The following is a 22,221-nucleotide window of genomic DNA, read 5'->3' as shown; positions in this document are numbered from 1 at the left end:
GTTGAGGGGCCACCGCTGAGAAGGCCCTGTTTCTCGATCCCGCCAAACACATCTGCAAGAAAGGCGGGACCGAGAGCAGGGCCTCCCCAGAAGATCTTATATAAGCCATACCCCAAAAATAAGACACAGTGATAGATAGCCATGGCTATGCAGCGTACAAGGTTGGATTCCCCTGTCAGGTCTCAGTCATTCTGTGCATGCTGCAAGCCAAGGTCAGATGATATATCCACAAGCCTTGTGTCTAAATCAGGCATGGGCAAACTTCGAACCTCCAGATGTTTTGGACTTCAACTCTCACAATTCCTAACAACCTCGGGCCCTTTCCTTTTCCCCCTCAGCCGCTTAAGTGAAAGCTTATCAATGCTATTAGCTGGCCAACTTGCTTCTTATCATCCAATTAACTGACTTCAGACAGTTGTTTCTGCTTCAACAGCGGCTCTTACCTTTATTTACATTTCATTCTTTACAATAATCCTTACTCATTAGCATGGTCACAATGCAAAAGCAAAGAGTCAGAACAAATGGCGTCTGTTATATTTATACCCCATTGTTATCAGCTCATTAATTCAGTGCCCAGCCTCCTAGTCTATTACAACATCTTCCTTGTCTGTTCTATGCATGCTTCATAATGTTCCAAAGATTAACTCTTTCACAGCTAGCAGCATAGACATTTAAACTACTGACATTACACTGATATTGTGGGAGTTGAAGTCCAAAACACCTGGAGGGAGGGCCAAAGTTTGTCCATGCCTGGTCTAAGTGCAAACCCCACTCTCCTAACTCAACACAACAAACTGCATCATTCCAGATGTTCAAGTATTGCAACTTCCATCAGCTCTGGTCATATATTTGTCGTGTCAGAGCAACCAGTCCATTATATTACATTTCTAACAGAACAAAGCAAACAAACAGAAAGATACACAATTTGTGAGTTTGGTCATGATCGATAACTAATGATGAGGAATACATGACTTAAGAGTCCAGCATTTGGAGGACCACAAAAAATGGCAATTCTCACCAGATAGAGAACGAAAGGATAGCCAAGTGAGTGTCAGCCCTTGTCCTATTGCTACCCATTTGAAGATGTGCGGACAAGTGCTCTGCATGGGTGTCATGCCATGCACTGCTCACGGGGCGCACGGCATGGCCCCCGTCCAACAGCCAGTCCAGACTGAGGGTGGCGTCTTCCATTTCTAGCCCTCCCATGTTTCCCATGTGTTCTTTCTGCCCAAAAAGCCCCTACTTTGCACTCAAGGAAGACGAGGCAAATAGCTGAACTGCGCCTTTTGAGTGGACTAGGACACATTATTGCAAAAGAGTCACAAGCTGCGGAATGGGGACATTGCAGTCAAAGAGAGGGCAGAATTCTTGAGGGACCATACTTCCCTTCCAAGACTCTACCGGCCTGTTTTTCACCTTTTCACCTACACAGAGAAAGAGAGACTCGTGCACACACATTTCACACATTCCAAAATGGGAGGAATGTCCACTAATCGGAATAGTTCTGTTTTCATGAAAGTTTTACTGCTTTGAGTGTATGACAGAGAGGACAGGCAGATGGGCAGTCAGACTCCACTTCAAACTGGAAACGTCCAGTGAGGAGGAAATCTTATTTACGACCATTTGTGAAGCTGAGAGCCTGCACTCATGAGGCTGGATAGTTGGGAACCTTCTCTCTCAAATGTGTTTCATGGCCTGTTGGGGAATCTGAGCTGTTAGGGTAAAAAAAAAAACAAAAAAAACCTCTGTTGGGGTGATTCTGCCATAAATATAGCAGAGTACCAAAAGCAAACTTCATAACCAGCAGAAACTTACATGTGGTGAGATGGGATAAGCTTTTACTCCATAGGATGGCACAGGACTGCAGAGTCAGAACTTTAGGTTCAAAATATTTATTGAAGTAAAAGAAATATATTCTAGATGAAACAGGTTTTGGTGCTCACTAGCTTACTAAATCTCAAAAAATTAATAGTCAAAAAATCCATGTAGCTACATTTTGCCTAAAAAGAGACACAAAATGTGTACTCACTGGAAGAAAAAAATGCAGAAGACAATGGTGGTGAATGGCCACATGGCCACGCCCGGGGGAAATATCTTCAAAAAGGAAGTCAGCTCGATATCAATTCCATTGCTACACTGTGGGGAGGAGATAGTAGCTGGCACAAAGAGGAAAGAGAAAGCCCTTTTGGGAAACATGCATAGGAATGTGAGGGCGGAACCCCTCAGCTTAATCCTATCTCTAGTCTTGCTACTCTTTGAGGACTGGAGACTTGATGACACAAGACACTTGTGCAGTCTAGGAATGAAACACAGCACGGCTGGTTTCATCTCAAGGGATTGCTGATGGGGTCCTCCCCCAAGATGAAACTGAACCCAATGGGATGCAGGTGTCTCTGCTGGGACAACCCTCCTCTTCCCATATGGCATGAACTGGTGGGGGCTTGGGGCATCGCTCATCAGCACAGAGAGAGAAGCACAGAGTGTGTGTCCACACACAGACACTCACAGAGAGACAGCCCCAAGGCCCCTGGTCCCATGGTTGCCACTCCAAGCACTCCTTGGCTAAGCCCAGGGCTCCTATGTTTGCGCCACCCGGCCCACAGTTCTCTGCTCTCTTCCAGTGAGGATGATGCCACTACGGTCTACACAGCGGCAGCCAAAGAGAACATGACTGGTCCCGGCTACGTCTGGCTGGTGGGAGAGAGGGAGATCTCGGGCAACGCCCTGCGCAGCGCCCCAGAAGGTACCCCTCGACCCTCCCCTACTACCAGATGCGTCTCCCCCAGGGCTGGCCTCCTATGCTTTTGTAGCTACCGCAACAATGTGATGTTCCGGCTAAAAAAGTCAATGAGATTTTGGCTTGCATCAATAGGAGCCAAGTGCCCAGATGCAGGGAAGTCATTCTCCCCCTCAATTATATTCTGCCTTGGTCAGACCACTTTACCTAGAATCACACTGTGTCCAATTCTGGGCACTGTAATGGAAGAGAGAGGTTGACTTTAAGCTGGAAGAGAGAGACTCAAAGGATCAAAGGTCTGGAGAACAAGCCCTATCAGGAGCGGATTAAAGAGCTGGGCATGTTTAGCCTGCAGAAGAGAAGACGGAGAGGAGACAGGATGAGGGCCAGAATCAAGATGGGAGGGGAAGTCATAGGGAGGAGGGAGCAGGCTTGTTTTCTGCTGCCCTGGAGACTAGGGCGCAATGGAATATTGCAGGAAAGAAAGGAGATTCCACCTGAATATGAGGAAGAACTTCCTAATGGTGAGAGCTGTTCAGCAGTGGAACTCTCTCTCTCTCTGCCCCAGAATGTGGTGGAGATTCCTTCTTTGGAGGCTTTGAAGAAGATGCTGGATGGCCATCTGTCAAGGGTGCTTTGGATGTGATCTTCCTTCTTCTTGATTTAATGGGGCTGGACTGGATGGCCCACCAGGTCTCATCCAACTCTATGTTTCCATAATTCTATGAGTGGCATGCCTCTAACGGATACATCTCACTCCCCCTGAGTGACCCACAGTGCAGAGAAACCAGAGCAGTGTCATATTCAGTGCCCAAAGACCCCAAACCAAGTCAAGCATGGATACTGCTTGCCCACTGCCTCAGACCTGGCCCTTCATATAGGGCACTGGGGTTGAGGGTCAGTAGCTTAGAGGAAAAAAATCAGACTCATCTATCACTGGCCATTAATCACAGAGGTTCCACTATGTGTGAAAAAGAGTTCAAAGCGGAAGCGTGCTGGGCCCATAACCCTTATCAATGCCATTAGCTAGCCAGCCTGCTTCTTATCATCCAGTTAACTGACTTCAAGCACAGTTGTTTCTGCTTCAACAGCAGCTCTTATGTTTATTCACATTTCATTATTTGCAATAAGAGCTGCTGCTGAAGCAGAAACAACTGTCTGAAGTTGGTTAATTGAATGATAAGAGGCAAGTTGGCCCAGCACGCTTCCGCTTAAGCGGCCGAAGGGGAGAAGGTCGTGCACGGCTTGGGCGTCTAGCTCATGACCCTATCATGAGCTACAGGCAGAACCCAGACCCCTTGTGCCCAGCCTAACTGACCCTCTGCTGTTCCAGGACTCATTGGCTTGCAGCTCATGAATGGGAAGAACGAGTCGGCTCACATCAGGGATGCGGTGGCTGTGGTGGCCCAAGCCGTGCACGACCTGTTTGAGAAGGAGAACATCACAGACCCGCCAAGGGGCTGCGTGGGCAACACCAACATCTGGAAGACAGGCCCTCTCTTCAAAAGGTAACAGGAGCTGCAAGCCCATTGCATCACACCTGGCCACCACTTCAGACCTTGCCTTTACCACCAAAGCAAAGAAGAAGCAGGAGGTGGAGGAAAATGGCGCTGGAAGTGGGAGAGGGGAGAAGAGGCTGGAGGAAGGAGAGGCAGGGAGGAAGAGTAAGGTCCACACTTCAAGGCAGTGTTTCTCAACCTTTCTAATGCCACGACCCTTAATACAGTTCCTCATGTTGTGGTGGCCCCCAATCATAATATTATTTTCATTGCTACTTCACAACTATAATTTTGCTACTGTTAAGAATCCTAATGTAAACATCTGATATGCAAGATGTATTTTCATTCACTGGACCAAATTTGGCACAAATACCCAATACAACCACATTTGAATACTGGTGGAGTTGGTGGGGGTTGATTTTATCGTTTGGAAGTTATAGTTGCTGGGATTGATCATTCGCCTACCATCAAAGAGCATTCTGAACTCCACCAATGATGGAGTTGAACTATACTTGGCACATAGAACTCCCATGACCAACAGAAAACACTAGACAGGTTTGGTGGGCTTTTGAGCTTGAGTCTGGGAGTTGTAGTTACTGGGATTGATAGTTCACCTATAATCAAAGAGTATTCTGAACTCCACCAACAATGGAATTGAACCAATATCTGATATGCAGGATGTATTTTCATTCACTGGACCAAATCTGGCACAAATACCTGATACACCCCAATTTGAATACTGGTGGGTTTAAGGGGGATTGATGTTGTCATTTGGAGGTTCTAGTTGCTGGGATTGATAGTTCACCTACAATCAAAGAACATTCTGAGCTCCACAATGAAATGGAACCAAGCTTGGCACACAGAACTCTCATGACCAACAAAAAATACTGGAAGGGTTTAGTGGACATTGACCTCATTTTTTGGAGATGCAGTTCATCGCCATCCAGAGAGCACTGTGGACTCAAACAACGATGAATCTGGACCAAACTTGGCATGAATACTCAATGTGCCCACATGTGAACACTAGTGGAGTTTGGGGAAAATAGACCTTGACATTTGGGAGTTGTAGTTGCTGGGATTTATATTTCACCTACAAAGAGCATTCTGAACCCCACTAATGATAGAATTGGGCCAAACATCCCACACAGATCCCCCATGACCGACAGAAATTTCCCACACAGATCCCCCATGACCGATCCCCAGGGGTCCTGACCCCCAGGTTGAGAAACGTTGCTTTAAGGGGAAGACACAACCCTTTAACAAACAAATACTCTGGACTATAGGCACACACTTATCAAGCCCAGCCCTGTCCCACCTCTTGCTGCACAGCTCACTCTGACTCATTACGGAGCTATCCAGTGACTGAAATGCCACTTCCTTGTTGCGCCTCTGCTCCCTGCCCCACAAATCCTCCTCTGTGTGGCTTCCCTCTCTACACCCATCAGAAAGGTCCACCAAGGGAGAAGGGGCCTTGGCACACTGACGGTTGGGGTGGGGACATATCATAGTATAGCTGCTTCCAACCTAGACGGAGACTCACTGGGGTTTCTATTAGAGCCTTGCTGGATGACCCAGCAGCCCTAGCAGAGCTTCTCTCCCACCTGCTGGCTCTCTGTAACCAATTCTGGGCACCACAATTGAAGAGAGATATTGACAAGCTGGAATGTGTCCAAAGGAGTGTGACTAAAATGATCAAGGGTCTGCAGAACAAGCCCTATGAGGAGCGCCTTAAAGAATTGGGCATGTTTAGCCTGCAGAAGAGAAGGCTGAGAGGAGACATGATAGCCATGTATAAATATGTGAAAGAAAGTCATAGGGAGGAGGGAGCAAGCTTGTTTTCTGCTGCCCTGGAAACTAGGGTGCAGTGGAGTAATGGCTTCAAACTACAGAAAGAAAGGAGATTCCACCTGAACATTAGGAAGAACTTCCCGAATGTGATAGCCGTTCAGCAATGGAACTCTCTGCCCCATAGTGTGGTGGAGGCTCCTTCTTTGGAGGCTTTTAAGCAGAGGCTGGGTGGCCATCTGTCGGGGTGCTTTGAATGCGATTTTCTTGCTTCTTGGCAGACTGGGGTTGGACTGGATGGCCCATGAGGTCTCTTCCAACTCTAGGATTCTATGACCACCTCCTGTTCCGCTGACCCAAGATGAACACCAAATACTCTCCGGACCAGAGAGCATATCACTCCAGATGCCTAAACAAGGGGCCTTTCTCCCCAGGGTGCTGATGCAGACCAAGTATGCCGATGGCGTGACCGGCAGAGTGGAGTTCAATGAGGATGGCGACAGGAAATACGCCAACTACAGTGTCATGAACCTACAGAACAACAAATTGGTTCAAGTTGGAGTCTACAATGGTAGCCACGTACGTAGGGCGGACACTAGGCTGGGGTCCCTTCCCACCTCTCAGGGCCTTTCCTCCATAAGTGCCAATGGAATCACAACTCCCTGTGGAACCCGGATGGGTGGTGGATAAGGGGCCAATCCTTAGAGGTGGCAAAGGGAAGGGAAGGTAAAGAAGGAGTAGGGCCATAAACCACCCTCTTCATCCAGATCCCAATTGCTGGAAACTGTACAAATTACTCCTTGATTCAAAGGCCTACTGTACCCAAATCATTCTGGTTTTCGCCAAAGGAGATTCCATCTTAACATTAGGAAAAACTTCCTGACTGTGAGAGTTGTTCAGCAGTGGAACTCTCTGTCCCGGAGTGTCGTGGAGGCTCCTTCTTTGGAGACTTTTAAACAGAGGCTGGATGGCCAACTGTCGGGGGTGCTTTGAATGCAATTTTCCTGCTTCTTGGCAGGGGGTTGGCCTGGATGGCCCACGAGGTCTCTTCCTATGATTCCCTTGACTATGATTCTAGTCAAGAGAATGAACAGGTTACTGAAATCCTGCCTTTGACTCTGGGAAACATGCTTAGCCAACATACATAGTCATACATAGTCAACTCTCTTGATTTTAGCATATCTTTTGAGAGTTGACTGTTACTTTTAAGCCTTTCCTGCCTTCAGGGCTAAGATGTTGTTCAGTGTTTATAATTGACACCTGTGCCTCATACTAGTTTGTAAGCGCATGCCATGAAAGAGCGAAATGCACGACACCACTCTCACTAATGTGGGTTTGCAGGCCAACTGACCCCCACTGCAGCCCTTGGCCAGCCTTGCACTTTACCGTTTCCCCTCTCCTTCCCCAGTTCCTGCCCAACGACCGCAAGATCATCTGGCCCGGAGGAGAGACGGAGACGCCACAGGGCTACGAAATGTCTACGAAGCTAAAGGTAAAAACTTCAGAGCAGGAGGAACAGGGAGGCAAAGATAAGTGATGCTTCCCCTCTTTACATAAAGATTCATACATTGATAGATTTGGGGGGGGGGGGGGGGGGGTTAAAATCCCAAATACAGTTCCCCAACATATTTGCTATTCAAAATCCTTTTGAGTGCTAGAATTACAGCGTTCCCTCACTACTTCGCGGTTTGCTTTTCGCAGACTTGCTGTTTCGCGAATTTTTGCTTCTCAGTTTATGAATGGTTGCCGTTGCCCTGAGTGGCATTCTAATCCCGCCTCCTGGCAACGATGGAGTGTGGAAGGGGGTTTCACCCTCCCCCTTGGGAGAGAGGCAGCCAATCAAGAGAGGTTGCAAAGCAAAGCAGATATAGCTAGCAAAAAAAAAGTGCGTGGTGCCTTTAAATCTCACCCTCGGAATGTGATATACATATATAGCGTCCCTACTTCGCGGATTTTAACTTTTTGCGGGTGGTCCTGGAACAAACACCAGCGATAAGTGAGGGAACACTGTATGTTTCGATCTTAAAAGCTGTGCATTTCAGTGAATTATGGTAAAAACTAGAAAAATGAAGGATTTAATTTGTATCTGTCAGCTTGCTGTAATTTTTCACTAATAGTTTTTGTCCATTCTTGATTACCATCATATCCAAAAAGTTCATGTTGGTATGACTACAATGGCTAGTGAAATTAATATGTTTGTGAAGTGTGTTGATCCAGGTGCAGAATTGGTTGGCTACAGATTGAGAACTACTGCAAAAATATCATCAATATACCTTCCATAATATACAATATATGGCACAAATTGATTGGTAATTGTGTTTAAAATGTATTTAGTTTCTAAATGGGAAACAAATAGATTGGCTACTGAAGATGCCAGAGGACTGCCCATAACTATCCCAAAGGTCTGCAAATAAAGTTGTTTGTCAAAGCAGTGTTCCCTTGCTACTTCGCGGTTCGCTTTTCGCGGACTCGCTGTTTCGTGGGTTTTTGCCTCCCAGTTTATGAATAGTTGCTGTTGCCCAGAGTGACGTTCTAATCCCGCCTCCTGTCAACGATGGAGTGTGGAAGGAGGTTTCACCCTCCCTCTCAGGAGAGGCAGCCAATCAAGAGAGAAAGGAGATACCAAGCAGTATGTAAATCATAGCTGCTTACTTATAGCTTGCAAAAAAAAAAGTGCATGGTGCCGTTAAATCTCTCCTCGCTTCTGCCTCACCCTTGGAATGCAATATACATATATAGCATCCCTACTTTGCGGATTTTCACTTTTTGCGGGTGGTCCTGGAACGTAACACCCGCGATAAGTGAGGGAAAACTTATCCTTCATGAATGATGTAGTTAATGGGAGAAAGGGTTGTAAGAAATGATCAATATACTGAGCTAAAGGTTCTAAAATAGATGCAGTGCCTAAAACGATAGGTCTACATGGTGGAGGAATGATACCTTTTGTAGATTTTAGGAAGAACATAAAAAACTGGTGTTCTCGGGGATTGATTCTGGAGGAATTCATAAGTTTATAGTGAAATGTATACCAAAGAGAGACTTTCAGACCAAACTACGCAAGTGAAGGATCGGATTTTATTTATGGGATAGTTAGGAATGCGCCTGTAAAAAAGATTATCAGAAAGATGTCTTTCTACTTCCTTAACATAGTCAGGTCTGTTGAGCAATACCACCATTGCTCCCTTATCTGCTGGTTTCCAGATATATTTGCTATATCTTTTGATGATACTGAATTCTGACAATGACATGTTAGGAAAGGTTTTGGCCTTGGATGTTGAAAGTCTACTAATATCTCATTCCACTATTTTTTCAAATGTTTTTATCATAGTATTTTATCATAATATCATAATATTAGGAGCCCCCGGTGGTGCAGTGGGTTAAACCCCTGTGCCGGCAGGACTGAAGACCGACAGGTCACAGGTTCGAATCCGGGGAGAGGCGGATGAGCTCCCACTATCAGCTCCAGCTCCTCATATGGGAGAGAAGCCTCCCACAAGGATGATAAAAATATCAATTCATCCAGGCATCCCCTGGGCAACATCCTTGCAAACGGACAATTCTCTCACACCAGAAGCGACTTGCAGTTTCTCAAGTCGCTCCTGACACGACAAAAAAAAAATCATAATATTATTGGTATTGGGATAGATTTTACTTTTAAGTTTAAACAAAATTACAAGTTAATGAAGAATCCACTGTAATATAGAAGTCATTATTTTGGAGGCTGTTTTTTTTTTTTTTTTACTACTACTGGTATTGGACTCAAGACCTTTCGCAGCTCCAGGACTAATTAGGATTTGTTGTTTTTGTATGCTTTTCTTTATGTCTGTTACTTATTTCATTCATAGCCTATCCTTTGGTGAATTATAATATGAGAATTGTACTTTTACTACTGTGAATTTTGAAGTCCTTTTGACATAGTAATACAGCATGAAGTAACCTATTTTGAGGCAGAGTTTTGCGAGTCATGCACATACATTGTTGTTTTGTTGGTCGTTGCCATAGATATCTATGCATTGTATTGTTGAAGGCTTCCGTGGCTGGAAATACCGGGTTGTTGTAGGCTTTTTGGGCTATATGGCCATGTTCTAGAAGCATTATCTCCTGACGTTTCGCCTACATCTATAGCAGGCATCCTCAGAGGTTGTGAGGTCTGTTGGAAACTAGGCACGTGGGGTTATATACCTGTGGAATAATGTCCAGGGTGATGTGCGTGTAATGCACTACACAAACATCACCGATGCACCTCCCAGCCCTATTTCCAGAGCAGTTTTAATACTCTTTTAATGCATGTGGTTTTATTCCGCTTAAGCCAAATATACATGGGTTGTTGTTAGTTTTCCAAGCAGTATGGCCATGTTCCAGAAGCATTCTCTCTTGACATTTTGCCTGCATCGATGGCAGGCATCCTCAGAGGTTGTGAGCTCTGTTGGAAACAAGGAAAGTGGGGTTTATATATCTGTGGAATAATGTCCAGGGTGGGAGAAAAAACTCTTGTCTGTTGGAGGCATGAGTGAATGTTACAATTGGCCAGCTTGATTAGCACTGAATGGCCTTACAGTTTCAAGGTCTGGCTGCTTCCTGCCTGGGGGATCCTTTGTTGACACATGTTAGCTGGCCCTGATTATTTCTTGTCTGGAATTCCACTGTTTTTGAGTGTTGCTCTTTCTTTACTGTCTGGCTTCTTACTGCCAGTAAATAAAGAACAACACTAAAAAACAGAGGAATTCCAGACAGGAAACAATCAGGCCAGTTAACACCTCCCAACAAAGGATTCCCCAGACAGGAAGCAGCCAGTTTGAAGCTGCAAGGCTATTCAGTGCTAATCAAGCTGGCCAATTGCAACATTCGCTCATGCCTCCAAGACAAGAGTTCTTCCTCTCACCTGGGACACTATTTCACAGAGATATAAACCCCACTTGCCTAGTTTCCAACAAACCTCACAACCTCTGAGGATGTCTGCCATAGATGTGGGTGAAATGTCAGGAGAGAGTGCTTCTGGAATATGGCCAGACAGCCTGGAAAGCTCACAACAATACAGTGATTCTGGCCATGAAAGCCTTCGACAATCCAAATATCCATGTTAGGTAAGACCTTTGTCAGGAGCACTATAATATCACAGAAAGTTCCCCAGAAGCTTTCATCAGTCAAGGAGATTGGCGGCGGCGGGGGGGGGGGGGGGGGATATTTCCTCTGTGTGTCCCAGCCTTATGTGCAAGAAACACAGGTTAGCTTCTATTTGCACTTGCAGATCAGCTTTGATTCGCACCTGCTCTTGGGGAAGGGAGCAGAAACCCTCCAAATGGATCCTTTAGCACCTCCCTCTATGCAAGAAATGCAAGACAAGTCAGGTTCTATTTGCACTTGCACTTGGGTAGGGGTGCAGAACCCCCCCCCCCCAAATGGACCTTTTAGCACCTCCCTCACTGTCGGCAAGGTTCAGGCTGAATCTAGGTCAACACCACATCCTTCTCGCTCCCCTTTCGCAAGGGAGCCTTGGGTCCAAAGTGGTGAATGCCCACCTTCTCTCTCCACAGATTGTCACAATCCACCAAGAGCCGTTTGTCTATGTGAAGCAAACCCAGCTGGATGGGAAGTGCGAGGCCCGGCACAACAGCACTGGGGGCTTGGTGCAGCAGGTCCTCTGCACCGGCCCCAATGAGACCATGCCAGGTGAGGCCCAGCTCTGTGAAAGGCATTTGGGCTGGAAGCCAGTCTGGGCCAAGAGCCATGGAGGACGTTTGGCCATTCTGACTTCAATATCAAAGGTTGAAGTCATAACTGACATCCATATTGCGAGAGGTGAACGTTGCCCTCACCATTAGGTCAGGCTGTGTGTGAAGGAAAGTCACCTAAAGTCACCGAATGAGCTTCATGTCAGGGCTCTTTGTCTCTGACCAAAAGTAGGATGGTGGCACTGACAATAAGTGTGAAAGTAACATGTTAGAAGCTAATATATTGCAATGTTCAAGCTTTTCCATGTTGGTGTTTGATACTAAGATTTGGAGTGGAGAATTGGTAGAGTGCAGGAAGTCTGCTTTCGATGCTGTGAAGGCTGCTATAGAGCAGGCATGGGCAAACTTTCTAACTTGGGGGCTGGGAGGGAAGGGTTTCTCCCCAAGTCCCCTCCATGCCCTTTCCTCCCTTTCTTCTTCTCTTTTGGAGGCAGAAAGTGAAGGAAAGATGGGAAACATTTGGATCCTAAAAAAGGGTTGGCCTTGATCAAGATGAGATGGTGGACAGGAGAGAAAAAGTGTATCCATTAGACCCTGTATTGCCTACTCCAGATATAGAATCCTAGTGCTGGAAGAGACCCCCTCAAGGGCCATCCAGTCCAACCCTCTGCCATGCAGGAAGGCACAATCAAAGCACTCCCGATAGACAGCCTCTGCGGAAAAGCCTCCAGAGAAGGAGAATCCACCACACTCCCAGGCAGCCCAGGCCACTCTCCAGGAAGTTCTTCCTCATCTTTTCAGTCAAATCTCTTTCCCTGCCATGTGAACCCATTGGTCCCTTGTGCCCTGGTTTCTAGAGCAGCAGAAAGCCAGTTGTCCCCCTCCTCCTCCTCTTCCTGAATGGGAGACCCTTTGAAATTGTGAAACATGGTTCTCATGCCTTCTCTTCTCCCAGCTAAACATCCCCCAGGAAAAAAGGAGGAAGGAAGGGTGGAAGAGAAGGATGGAAGGGAATAGAGGGATGTAGGGAACAGAGAAGGAAGGAAAGACAAAAGGGAAGGAAGGAAGGAAGGAAGGAAGGAAGGAAGGATGAAAAGGTGGAAAAGAAGGAATGAGGGAGTGAGCAACAAAGAGGCAAGGAAGGAAGGAAAGAGGGAAAGAAAGAAAAAAGGGAAGGAAGTAGAAACAGGGAGAGAGGGAAGGAGGGAGGAAAAGAAGGGAGGGGGAGGAAGAAAGGATGGACAAAAGGCTGAAAGGGAAGGAAGGAGGGAGGGAGATAGAGGGAGACAAGGAAGGAAGGGAAGGAGAAAGAAAAGAGGGAAGGAAAGAAAGACAAAAGGGAGGGGAAGGAAGGACAAAAGGGTGGAAATAAGGAAGGGGGAGCGAACAAGAAAGAGGGAAGGAAGGAAGGAAGGAAAGAAAGACAAAAGGGGAGGAAGGAGAAACGGGGAGAGATGGAAGGAGGGAGGAAAGGAAGGGAGGAAGGAAGGACAAAAGGCTGAAATGGAAGGATGGAGGGAGGGAGATAGAGGGAGGCAAGGAAGGCAGGGAAGGAAAAAGGGAAGAGGGAAGGAAAGAAAGACAAAAGGGAGGGAAGGAAGGACAAAAGTATGGAAGGGAAGGATGGAAGGGAATGGAGGGAGGGAAGGAAGGAAGGATGGAAGGGAATGGAGGGAGGGAAGGAAGGACGGATGGAAGGATGGAAGGGAAGGAGGGGGAGGGAGAAAGAGGGAGGTAAGGAAGGAAGGGAAAGAGGGAAAGAGGAAGCAAAGAGATAAGGAAGGAAGGATGGGATGATGAGAGAGAGAGGACCTGAGAAAAGAGCCCAAGGGGCCACATCCAGCCCCCGGGCCTAGGTTTGCCCATTCCTGCTCAAGAGCAAGGCAGGCTCTGCCTCCAAAACGTGCCCACAGTTTCCAAGCAGAGCCCTGTTGCCCTTCACCTGAGCCGGTGCCCTGCAATGTAAATCCAACTGAAAACAGATCTTATTTAACCTCCAAACAAAGTTGTAAGGAAACTGGCATCACCATGTGTTTCCTTACACAAAGGGAAGCCTCTGCGTCTTTGAGAGGACTGTGTTCCTATACATTTCCAGGCAGGTTGCCACAGAGACTATTTGCATGCCATGGGGGACTAGGGGTTGGGTGGAGGCCCCAAGCAGGCTGTCTCTTGGTAACTCAAATGCTGTGTCATAAAAACACACACATTCTCTCAGACCCTTTCCCCTCATTCAAGTATGCAGTGGAACCAGATCCCTGGGGTAGATTGGAGCTCACAAGGTGCCTCCCGAGCCCTCTGCAGGCTGTTCCCTGACCCCAAACAGGCCCAGAACTGTTTTGTGGGGAACGATGCAAGGGGCAGAGGCAGAATGGGTTTCACTCAAAATCCCATGGTGCTGCAGCACAGGACTCTGTGCATGCTTTGAAAACTTGATCACACAGCCATAAGCAAAATTTGAGACATCAGGTCCAAGCCAAAACCAGCTAAGACCACAATTTTCTAGGAGAGCGTGCTAACAAAGTGAACGAATGAGTGATGAAGCCCAGCCTGGGATTGCTTTCCACTCTTTCCGACAGCAGACAGCTGTTGGATGGCATGGAATTAGGTAATCCCTGATTGGCCTGAATGGCGGATCCTAGAAACGCTGCCATAAAACCTTTTTGCTTTCTCCCAATTTGGCGACGCAGGCCGGCCCAGCGTAATGTTGTGCTGCTACGGATTCTGCATTGACTTACTCATCAAGCTCGCCAAGACCATGAACTTCACCTATGAAGTCCACCTGGTGGCTGATGGCAAATTTGGCACCCAAGAGCGGGTAAGTGTGGGCTGCGAAAGCACCTCTTCCTCCCGGTTTGGGTTGGGAGAGTAGAGAAAGAGTCCCAGAGAAAACATTCAATTCTCAAAGTGCCTCCTATTCCAGGCATTTCCTTTGCAGGTGGAAGGAGCAGCTAGAGAACCATCTTGGCTCACGCCAAGCCTTGGATTCTGCATTGTTGCCAGGACTCAACCCAGTCCAGAGACAAACTCCAGCCTGAGATGGTGACTCCAAGCCAGAGCTGGGAAAGCCATATTTTGGGGCTCCAAGTCCCAGAATCCCGCAATCCACCTGACATGTTTCCAACTGGCTCAGTTGAATTTGATTATATAATCAGAATGGCACTGAAAGGTGCCTTTGACCCATTAGGTCAGTGTTTCTCAACCTGGGCGTTGGGACCCCTGGGGGGCTCATGAGGGGGGCTTGAGAGGGGTCACCAAAGACCATCAGAAAACACATATTTCTGATGGTCTTAGAAACCCCTTTGGTAGAGAAGGCTGAAGATCTTTCTGCTTGTCCTTCTCTTCCTTTTTGGTGTTGGCAAACTACAACTCCCAGAATTCAAAAGCAGCCCCGCCCCAACCTTACCAGTATTCAATGTTGGTCATATAGGTAGTGTGCCAAGTTTGGTGCAGATCCATTGAGTACTCTTTGATTGCAGGTGAACTATAAATCCCAGCAACTACAACTCCCAAACGTCAAGATCTATTTCCCCCAAACTCTATTAGTGTTCACATTTGGGCATATTGAGTTTCTGTGTAAAGTTTGGTCTAGATCCATCATTGTTTGAATCCATGGTGCTTTCTGGAAGTAGGCAAACTACAAACTCAAGATCAATGCCCACCAAACCCTTCCAGTATTTTCTGTTGGTCGTGGGAGTTCTGTGTGCCATATTTGGTTCAATTCCATCACTGGTGGAGTTCGGAATGCTCTTTGATTGTAGGTGAACTATAAATCCCAGCAACTACAATTCCCATATGACCAAATCAATCACCCCGCAACCCCACCAGTATTCAAAATCGGGCATATATGTGCCAAATTTGGTCGACTAAATAAAAATACATCCTGCACATCAGATATTTACATTATAATTCATAACAGTAGCAAAATTACAGTTATGGAAATAGCAACGAAAATAATTTTATGGTTGGGTATTACCACAACTTGAGGGACCGTGTTAAGGGGTTATAACATTAGGAGGGTTGAGAAACACTGCTTAGGCCAAACCTCCCAAAATGAAAACCCTCCAGCTCTCTCTGTTGCTCACAGTGCTTGCAAACTCCATCAAGCAGCCATGGCTTCCTTGGTGGAATCTCTCCTTCCCTAACGCCATCTTCCATTCCCTTCTTCCACTTTCTGAGCATTGTGAGCTATGTCACCTCACGATTCCACCAAAGTACAACAGACAATGAGCCAAAGTGGGAATACTAATTCGGTATTTCAGTGTGGAGGACTCAGGAGTACCTCTAAATGCGAGATTTCTTCCCTTTCTCAAAGATGGGTGCATTACTTTCTCACGGCAGGTGAACAACAGCAACAAGAAGGAGTGGAATGGGATGATGGGGGAGCTGCTGAGTGGCCAAGCCGACATGATTGTGGCCCCACTGACCATCAACAATGAGCGGGCACAGTACATTGAGTTCTCCAAGCCTTTCAAGTACCAGGGGCTCACCATCCTCGTCAAAAAGGTAATGTGGGTGTGGGAAAATCCGCCACATGAAACAGTCCAGCCCCAGGCTGTCACCTGCAGACTTCTCTGAAGCACCCGGCTGCTCGCAGCAGGAAACCTGATGGACCATTTGTGGCCTGACCCAGCAGGTAATCCTCTCCTAGATAGCCGGATGGCTAGTGGTGGCTCCCTTTGCCGCCTGTCAGGAGGCAGACCCAGAATGCCATTTCACACACATATTTTCAGGGATTCACCAGCATGTTTTCCCCCAAACAGAGAGCTGCCTTGTGTAGTCACACGCTGGCGAGATTTGCCTTGGGCTGTTTCAGAGCTGCGGCCCATTTCTCTGGTCCTGTTCTTTTCCAGGAAATTCCCCGCAGCACACTGGACTCATTCATGCAGCCGTTCCAGAGCACTCTCTGGCTCCTAGTGGGGCTCTCGGTGCATGTGGTGGCGGTGATGTTATACCTCCTGGACCGCTTCAGGTAACTCTGGGGCGACCCAGGCCGCGAGAAGAGCCATAACGGGTAGGAAGCTCATCCCCTGACTTCCCCTCCCTCTCTCAATATCAGTTTTGCCCTCATTTTTGATGTTTAGACTGATATCCTTAGGATCCCACCTCTCCTCAAGTTTCCAGCCTCCTTCCTTTTGCAAACCACCCATTTTCAAATGACTACCTTGGAGCAGCGAAACCATCTACAGTAGAAACTGCTGTGGTTCCGGGTGGGAGGCAAACTGCATCAGATAATACAGAACATCGGATGAGTGAAGGTTGGATAAGTGAGACTCTGCTGTACTTGGTTGTTCTCTTCCAGTCCATTTGGCCGGTTTAAAGTAAACAGCGAAGAAGAGGAGGAGGATGCCCTGACGCTCTCTTCTGCCATGTGGTTTTCCTGGGGAGTCCTCCTGAACTCTGGTATTGGAGAAGGTGGGTCTCAGGCAGGTACAAGAGACTACAAGAGGTAGAAGGGAGTAACCAGAAGCATTTGAAGTTTAACATGGCAGGGCAACAGAAATGTGAGCTTAAGGATGTTAGGGAAAACTAAAATATAGCAGAGCATCCAAAAACAAACAGGATACAAAAGTTGAGCATTCAGCTCATTAGTGGGCAAAACGTGAGGTCCCAACAAGGTTGGATGGAGAGCGCCAGTGCCATTCCTCTTGTTGGGGTTTCTGTGCCTCAGTTCCACCCCAGGCCTCCTCATTGTTGATTCCTGTCCCATGATACTCTTTCTCCTCCAGGTGCTCCTCGGAGTTTCTCTGCTCGGATCCTCGGGATGGTCTGGGCCGGTTTTGCCATGATCATCGTTGCCTCCTACACTGCCAACCTGGCTGCCTTCCTGGTGTTGGACAGACCGGAGGAACGCATCACTGGCATCAACGACCCCAGGGTAATAAACAGCAGCAGAAGCAGTTTGGCAGGAACGCAACTTGGTGGGTGCTGGAGGTGTGGCCACAGGAGGAGACGGGGGCAACACTGTACTGAGAGCAATCCAATTTGCTGAGTTTTTACTTTAGGGGAGAAACAGGAGTCACACACCTTAAATTCCAAATTCCAGCATCATTTGGCGTTTTCCTTTTAAAGAACGGACTCTTCTTGCTTTGCTTTTCCAGTTGCGGAACCCTTCCGACAAGTTCATCTACGCCACCGTGAAGCAGAGTTCTGTGGACATTTACTTCCGGCGTCAGGTGGAGCTGAGCACGATGTACCGGCACATGGAGAAGCACAACTATGAGAGCGCAGCCGAAGCCATCCAGGCCGTCCGGGACAAGTAAATCAGGGGGCCGGCTGGAGCACATCTGTGGGGGGATCGGGTGGTCTTTCGGAGACTGAGAGTTGACCCACACAAACAGTGATGTTCAATGTCCACCTCAGTTGTGCTTCTGCCCAGATGCACAACTTCCCTGTCCCACTTTTGGATCAATCCATGATTAAATCACATGAAGCAGCAAGCAGAAACAAAGAGACAGTTCTCATAACGGAGGCAACAGTGGAGTAGGGTCTGTATTAGGACTATTACAGATGAATAGTCAGCTGGTCAGATGAAGTCAAATGATTGGGAACGTTGGATGATGCAACAGAACAAAGAACATATTTTGAGAACAGGCATCTCCAAACAGGATTAGTTGGCAAAAAAGGCCAGCAAGTGCAGTCTATAGCCACTCTTTGTCCAGGACTTCTTCAGGGAATAGGAAATAGGATTTCCAGGTGATTTTGCATAAAGAAGTTCCTACAACGTATCACAATGTTTATTAGAGTTGAGATTTTATTTATCATGTCAGAAGCAACTAGAGGGTAAAGTTAAAATGTGTTTAAAAACACAAAGTTTTAAAAACTTGGCATTACAGTGTTCCTTCATTTATCACGGGGGTTCCGTTGCAGTAAGTGAAAATCCGCAAAGTAGGGACGCCATATTAATTTTAATATTTATACATTATTTTATATATTTTGTCTTACCCGTGCTTCCTTACCCACCTCCTGGCCCATCCAAGGGCACCTGCCTTGCCTCCCTGGCCTCCGCAGAGCCTCCGGAGCCGTGCAGGCAGAAGCAGGCTAGGGAGGCTGGCCTTCCCTGGTGCGCCTTAGGCCACCGCACTTCCGGGGTCCCTAGCTTCCCTGGCCTCCACTGGACATAAATATTTAATATTTTTTATTAATATTTTCAAAAACCCATGAAACAGCAAGTCCGCTAAAAGTGAACCATGAAGTAGTGAGGGAACACTAAATGTCCGTTGACCAGAAGCAAACTACTTGGAGTGCTTCTGGTGTCGCTGTAAGAGGGTCCTCTATTGTGCATGTGGCAGGACTCAGACTGCATTGTAATAGGTGGTCTGTGGTTTCCTCTTCTCCACACTCACATGTCATGGACTCCACTTTGTAACCCCATTTCTTAAGGTTAGCTCTGCATCTCGTGGTGCCAGGGTGCAGTCTGTTCAGCACCTTCTGTTCAGCACCTTCTGTTCAGCACCTTCTGTGTGCCCAAGGGGGAGTTTCTCATCAGCTACTGATTAAAGGACTGGGTTTTAACCTGCCACTTTTGGACTCTCGTTTGCTGAGGTGTTCCTGCAAGTATCTCTCTCAATCTTAGGAAGCTTTTTCTTGATTTAAGGCATTGGTATGCTGGCTGATATCTGAAGAGAGGATGGGCCGGAGACGTCAATGCCTTGGTCCTTTCATTACAGGCTGCTACTTCCCGACAGATGTCAGGTGGTGCAATATCAATTAAACAGTAAAATTTCTCCAGCGGTGTGGGGGATAGACATCCTGTGGCATGTCTCATTAAGAGTCACATCCACTGTATTGACGTGGTGTGATGTATTTCACACTGAGCATGCGTACTCAGCTGCAGAGTAGCAAAGCACAAGGGCAGATGTCTTCACTGTGTCTGATTGTGGTCCCCAAGTTCTGCTTTCGTATATTATTTCTTGAACCCACTTTTTGCTTGATAGTCAAGCAGCGTTTCTTATAGGTCAGAGCACAGTTCAGAGTGATTCCCAGGTATTTTGGTGTGCTGCAATGCTCCAGTGCATCCTCCCAGGTCATCCCTGGGATCCCTAGAGTTGGGATGCCTCATTGCACAGCTGATTTCAGACTGACCTGCAGGACTGCTCTGCAAATGAGCTTTGTTAGTTCATTGCTGAACATTTTGACTTTTCCTGTCAAGGAGCATTGACCTCTCTTGTTTATACCTCCCGCTTCCTCCCCATAACAGCAAACTCCACGCTTTCATCTGGGACTCAGCAGTGCTGGAGTTCGAAGCTTCGCAGAAGTGTGACCTGGTGACTACAGGAGAGCTCTTCTTCCGCTCCGGCTTCGGCATCGGGATGCGCAAGGACAGCCCCTGGAAGCAGAACGTCTCTCTGGCCATCCTCAAGTCTGTATCTTAATGTCTTCCAAAAGGGAGCGCGAGACGCTCCATATGTTGCATGGGGGGCATTCAGAAGAGCAACAAAGGGGGTTGCTTGGCCGGGAAGGAGGTCCTGAGTGAGGTTCTTACATTCTCTCTATCAAAGGAGATGGCGTTGGGGGCCACCTGGTGAATCTGCCTATCAGGAATATAGGACAAGCCTACTGGGGCATACTAGTGCATCCTTACAAAAGTCCACGAGGCACGGGAGCCCCCCCACGTCACACACATACATGTCCTGCAAGGAAGGGGCCATCTGCCATGTATGAAAAGCCTATTGCAGGACCTTCCTCCTGAATTACCAATGGTCAAACTTGGCTCCCATGTCAATTTCTGGCACCTTCCCTCAGGAAGCAGGCCCAGCTCAGTGACCTCTGCATATCTGTGGTACGAAGGCTCTCCTGAGCAAGGCCCTTTATAATAGTGACACCTGACTCTAGTTTTGAATCCTCACTGAAGCCACTTAGGATATATGGCAGAGTAGGTCCCACCTTGTGCATTTCTCCCATTGCCACTGCAAACCCTGCATCCTTCCCCATTGGGTCCCCGGCCCTAGTGACCCCTCTACATTATCTCTCCCTTTGCCCCCAGCCTCCACGAGAACGGCTTCATGGAAGAGCTGGACAAAACCTGGGTTAGGTACCAGGAGTGCGACTCCCGCAGCAACGCCCCAGCGACCCTCACCTTTGAGAACATGGCAGGTGGGTCTCTCCTCCTCCTCCCTCCCCTTGCCTTTTCATAGACTAAGGCCTATCTCACTCTGTGAGGCTTCCCTCACACAGAGGCTTCCCTCACAAACTAAAGTCTGCATCACACTGTGACTCCTTCTCTCACAGACCAAGGCCTACCTTACACTGGGAGGCTTACTTCACATAGAGGCTTCTCTCACAGATTAGAGCCTACCTCACACCCCTGCTTTGAGAGAGAGCCCTCAGGACCCGAGATCTTCGTCAACGAATCCCGTGGGCCGCAATCAGTGTAGCAAACGATCTGGAATAGTGGGAGCCACGGTTCAGAATAATTAGAGTTGGGATAGGTTGATTCAGAAGAAGAATGGGGAATGGGTAACAACCCAGGTGGCACTAGACTACAATTCCCATCATCCCTTGTCATTCCTGATGGGGAGGGCACTCCAATCACATTTGGAAGGCAACCTCTTCCCTGGCCTGAGATAGAATCATTGTTTTATGACGAGACCTCATGGGTCATTCAGTCTAACCCCTTTCTGCCAAAAAGCAGGAAAGTAGCATTCACATACACACACACCAACAGATGGCCACCCAGCCTGTTTCAAAGCCTCCAAAGGAGGAACTTTCACCACACTCCAGAGCAGAGAGTTCCACTCCTTACAGTCAGGAAGTTCTTCCTCCAGGTGGAATCTCCTTTCTTTCCTGTCGTTTGAAGCCATAGTTCCATTGCATCCTAATCTCGAGGGCAACAGAAAGGAAGCCTGCTCCCTCCTCCCTATGACATATTCCCCTCACCTCTTGACACATGGCCCTCATCATGTCTCCTCTCAGGCTTCTCATCTGCAGGCTAAACATGCCCAGCTCTTAAAGCTGCTCCTCATAGGGCTTTTCAGAAATTCCTCTGTCTTCCTAGAGACATATAGTGGGGGAAAACCCTCTGACAAAACAATTTCCTCCAAGTTCGGCCTGCTCACCACTCCCTCCGTACTTATCCAAATGCACACCTTTGGGAGACTAAGTCCCAAGGAAAACACTAGCCTCTCTGGGAGTGTCTCAAGTCCTTTATGGCTCCCTTGAGAGGCGCTATGAGCCACCAAAGAGAAGCAACTACAAGAAGCACGGCAGAAAAGGGTGCATTAAGCAGGGCAAGTCCTCACCCCTGTCTCATTTTGAATCACAATCCAGCTCCAAATCCACCCCCCTCCCCTGCCCGAAATACACTGGCCCTAATATCACGAGGCTCATTACACTCCCTCTTTTCACAGCATGTCATTCATATGTGGGAAGGGCACAGCAAACATGAGTCTGGGCCAAAAGACATAGCAGTGCAACCCTTTCTTTCTCTTACTGTGTTGCAATAAAATTTATAGCTGAGGTCAATAAGCTCCAAGTAGACAGCGCTGCATTGGGTCAATTTAGGAACGGCAATTCCTCCAAACCCAAAACT

At 47.5% G+C, this 22,221-nt stretch overlaps 1 protein-coding gene across 21 annotated transcripts in view; it reads left to right on the top strand.

Moving 5' to 3' along the window:
* GRIN1 (glutamate ionotropic receptor NMDA type subunit 1) overlaps window positions 1–22,221 on the top strand; it is a 53,892-nt gene that overhangs the window by 12,454 nt on the left and 19,217 nt on the right. For 14 of the 21 annotated variants that reach the window (XR_010910337.1, XR_010910336.1, XR_010910338.1 and 11 more), the window contains 13 exons: window positions 2,622–2,743; window positions 4,071–4,245; window positions 6,456–6,600; window positions 7,430–7,513; window positions 11,556–11,692; window positions 14,373–14,508; window positions 16,032–16,196; window positions 16,544–16,662; window positions 16,993–17,105; window positions 17,420–17,568; window positions 17,792–17,949; window positions 19,891–20,052; window positions 20,677–20,786. Coding sequence is in view for 17 of the 21 variants with exons in the window: in XM_067471921.1 (XP_067328022.1) it covers window positions 2,622–2,743; window positions 4,071–4,245; window positions 6,456–6,600; window positions 7,430–7,513; window positions 11,556–11,692; window positions 14,373–14,508; window positions 16,032–16,196; window positions 16,544–16,662; window positions 16,993–17,105; window positions 17,420–17,568; window positions 17,792–17,949; window positions 19,891–20,052; window positions 20,677–20,786 (1,775 nt within the window). In the remaining 4 variants the exon portion in view is untranslated. The remainder of the gene's footprint in view (window positions 1–2,621; window positions 2,744–4,070; window positions 4,246–6,455; window positions 6,601–7,429; window positions 7,514–11,555; window positions 11,693–14,372; window positions 14,509–16,031; window positions 16,197–16,543; window positions 16,663–16,992; window positions 17,106–17,419; window positions 17,569–17,791; window positions 17,950–19,890; window positions 20,053–20,676; window positions 20,787–22,221) is intronic. The other 7 variants (XM_060757250.2, XM_060757253.2, XM_060757254.2 and 4 more) reach the window with 1 other exon arrangement.

The sequence above is a fragment of the Anolis sagrei genome, chromosome 11, assembly GCF_037176765.1.
Source record: "Anolis sagrei isolate rAnoSag1 chromosome 11, rAnoSag1.mat, whole genome shotgun sequence".
Classification (NCBI taxonomy): domain Eukaryota; kingdom Metazoa; phylum Chordata; class Lepidosauria; order Squamata; family Dactyloidae; genus Anolis; species Anolis sagrei.
This window is presented reverse-complemented; position numbering and strand designations above follow the sequence as displayed.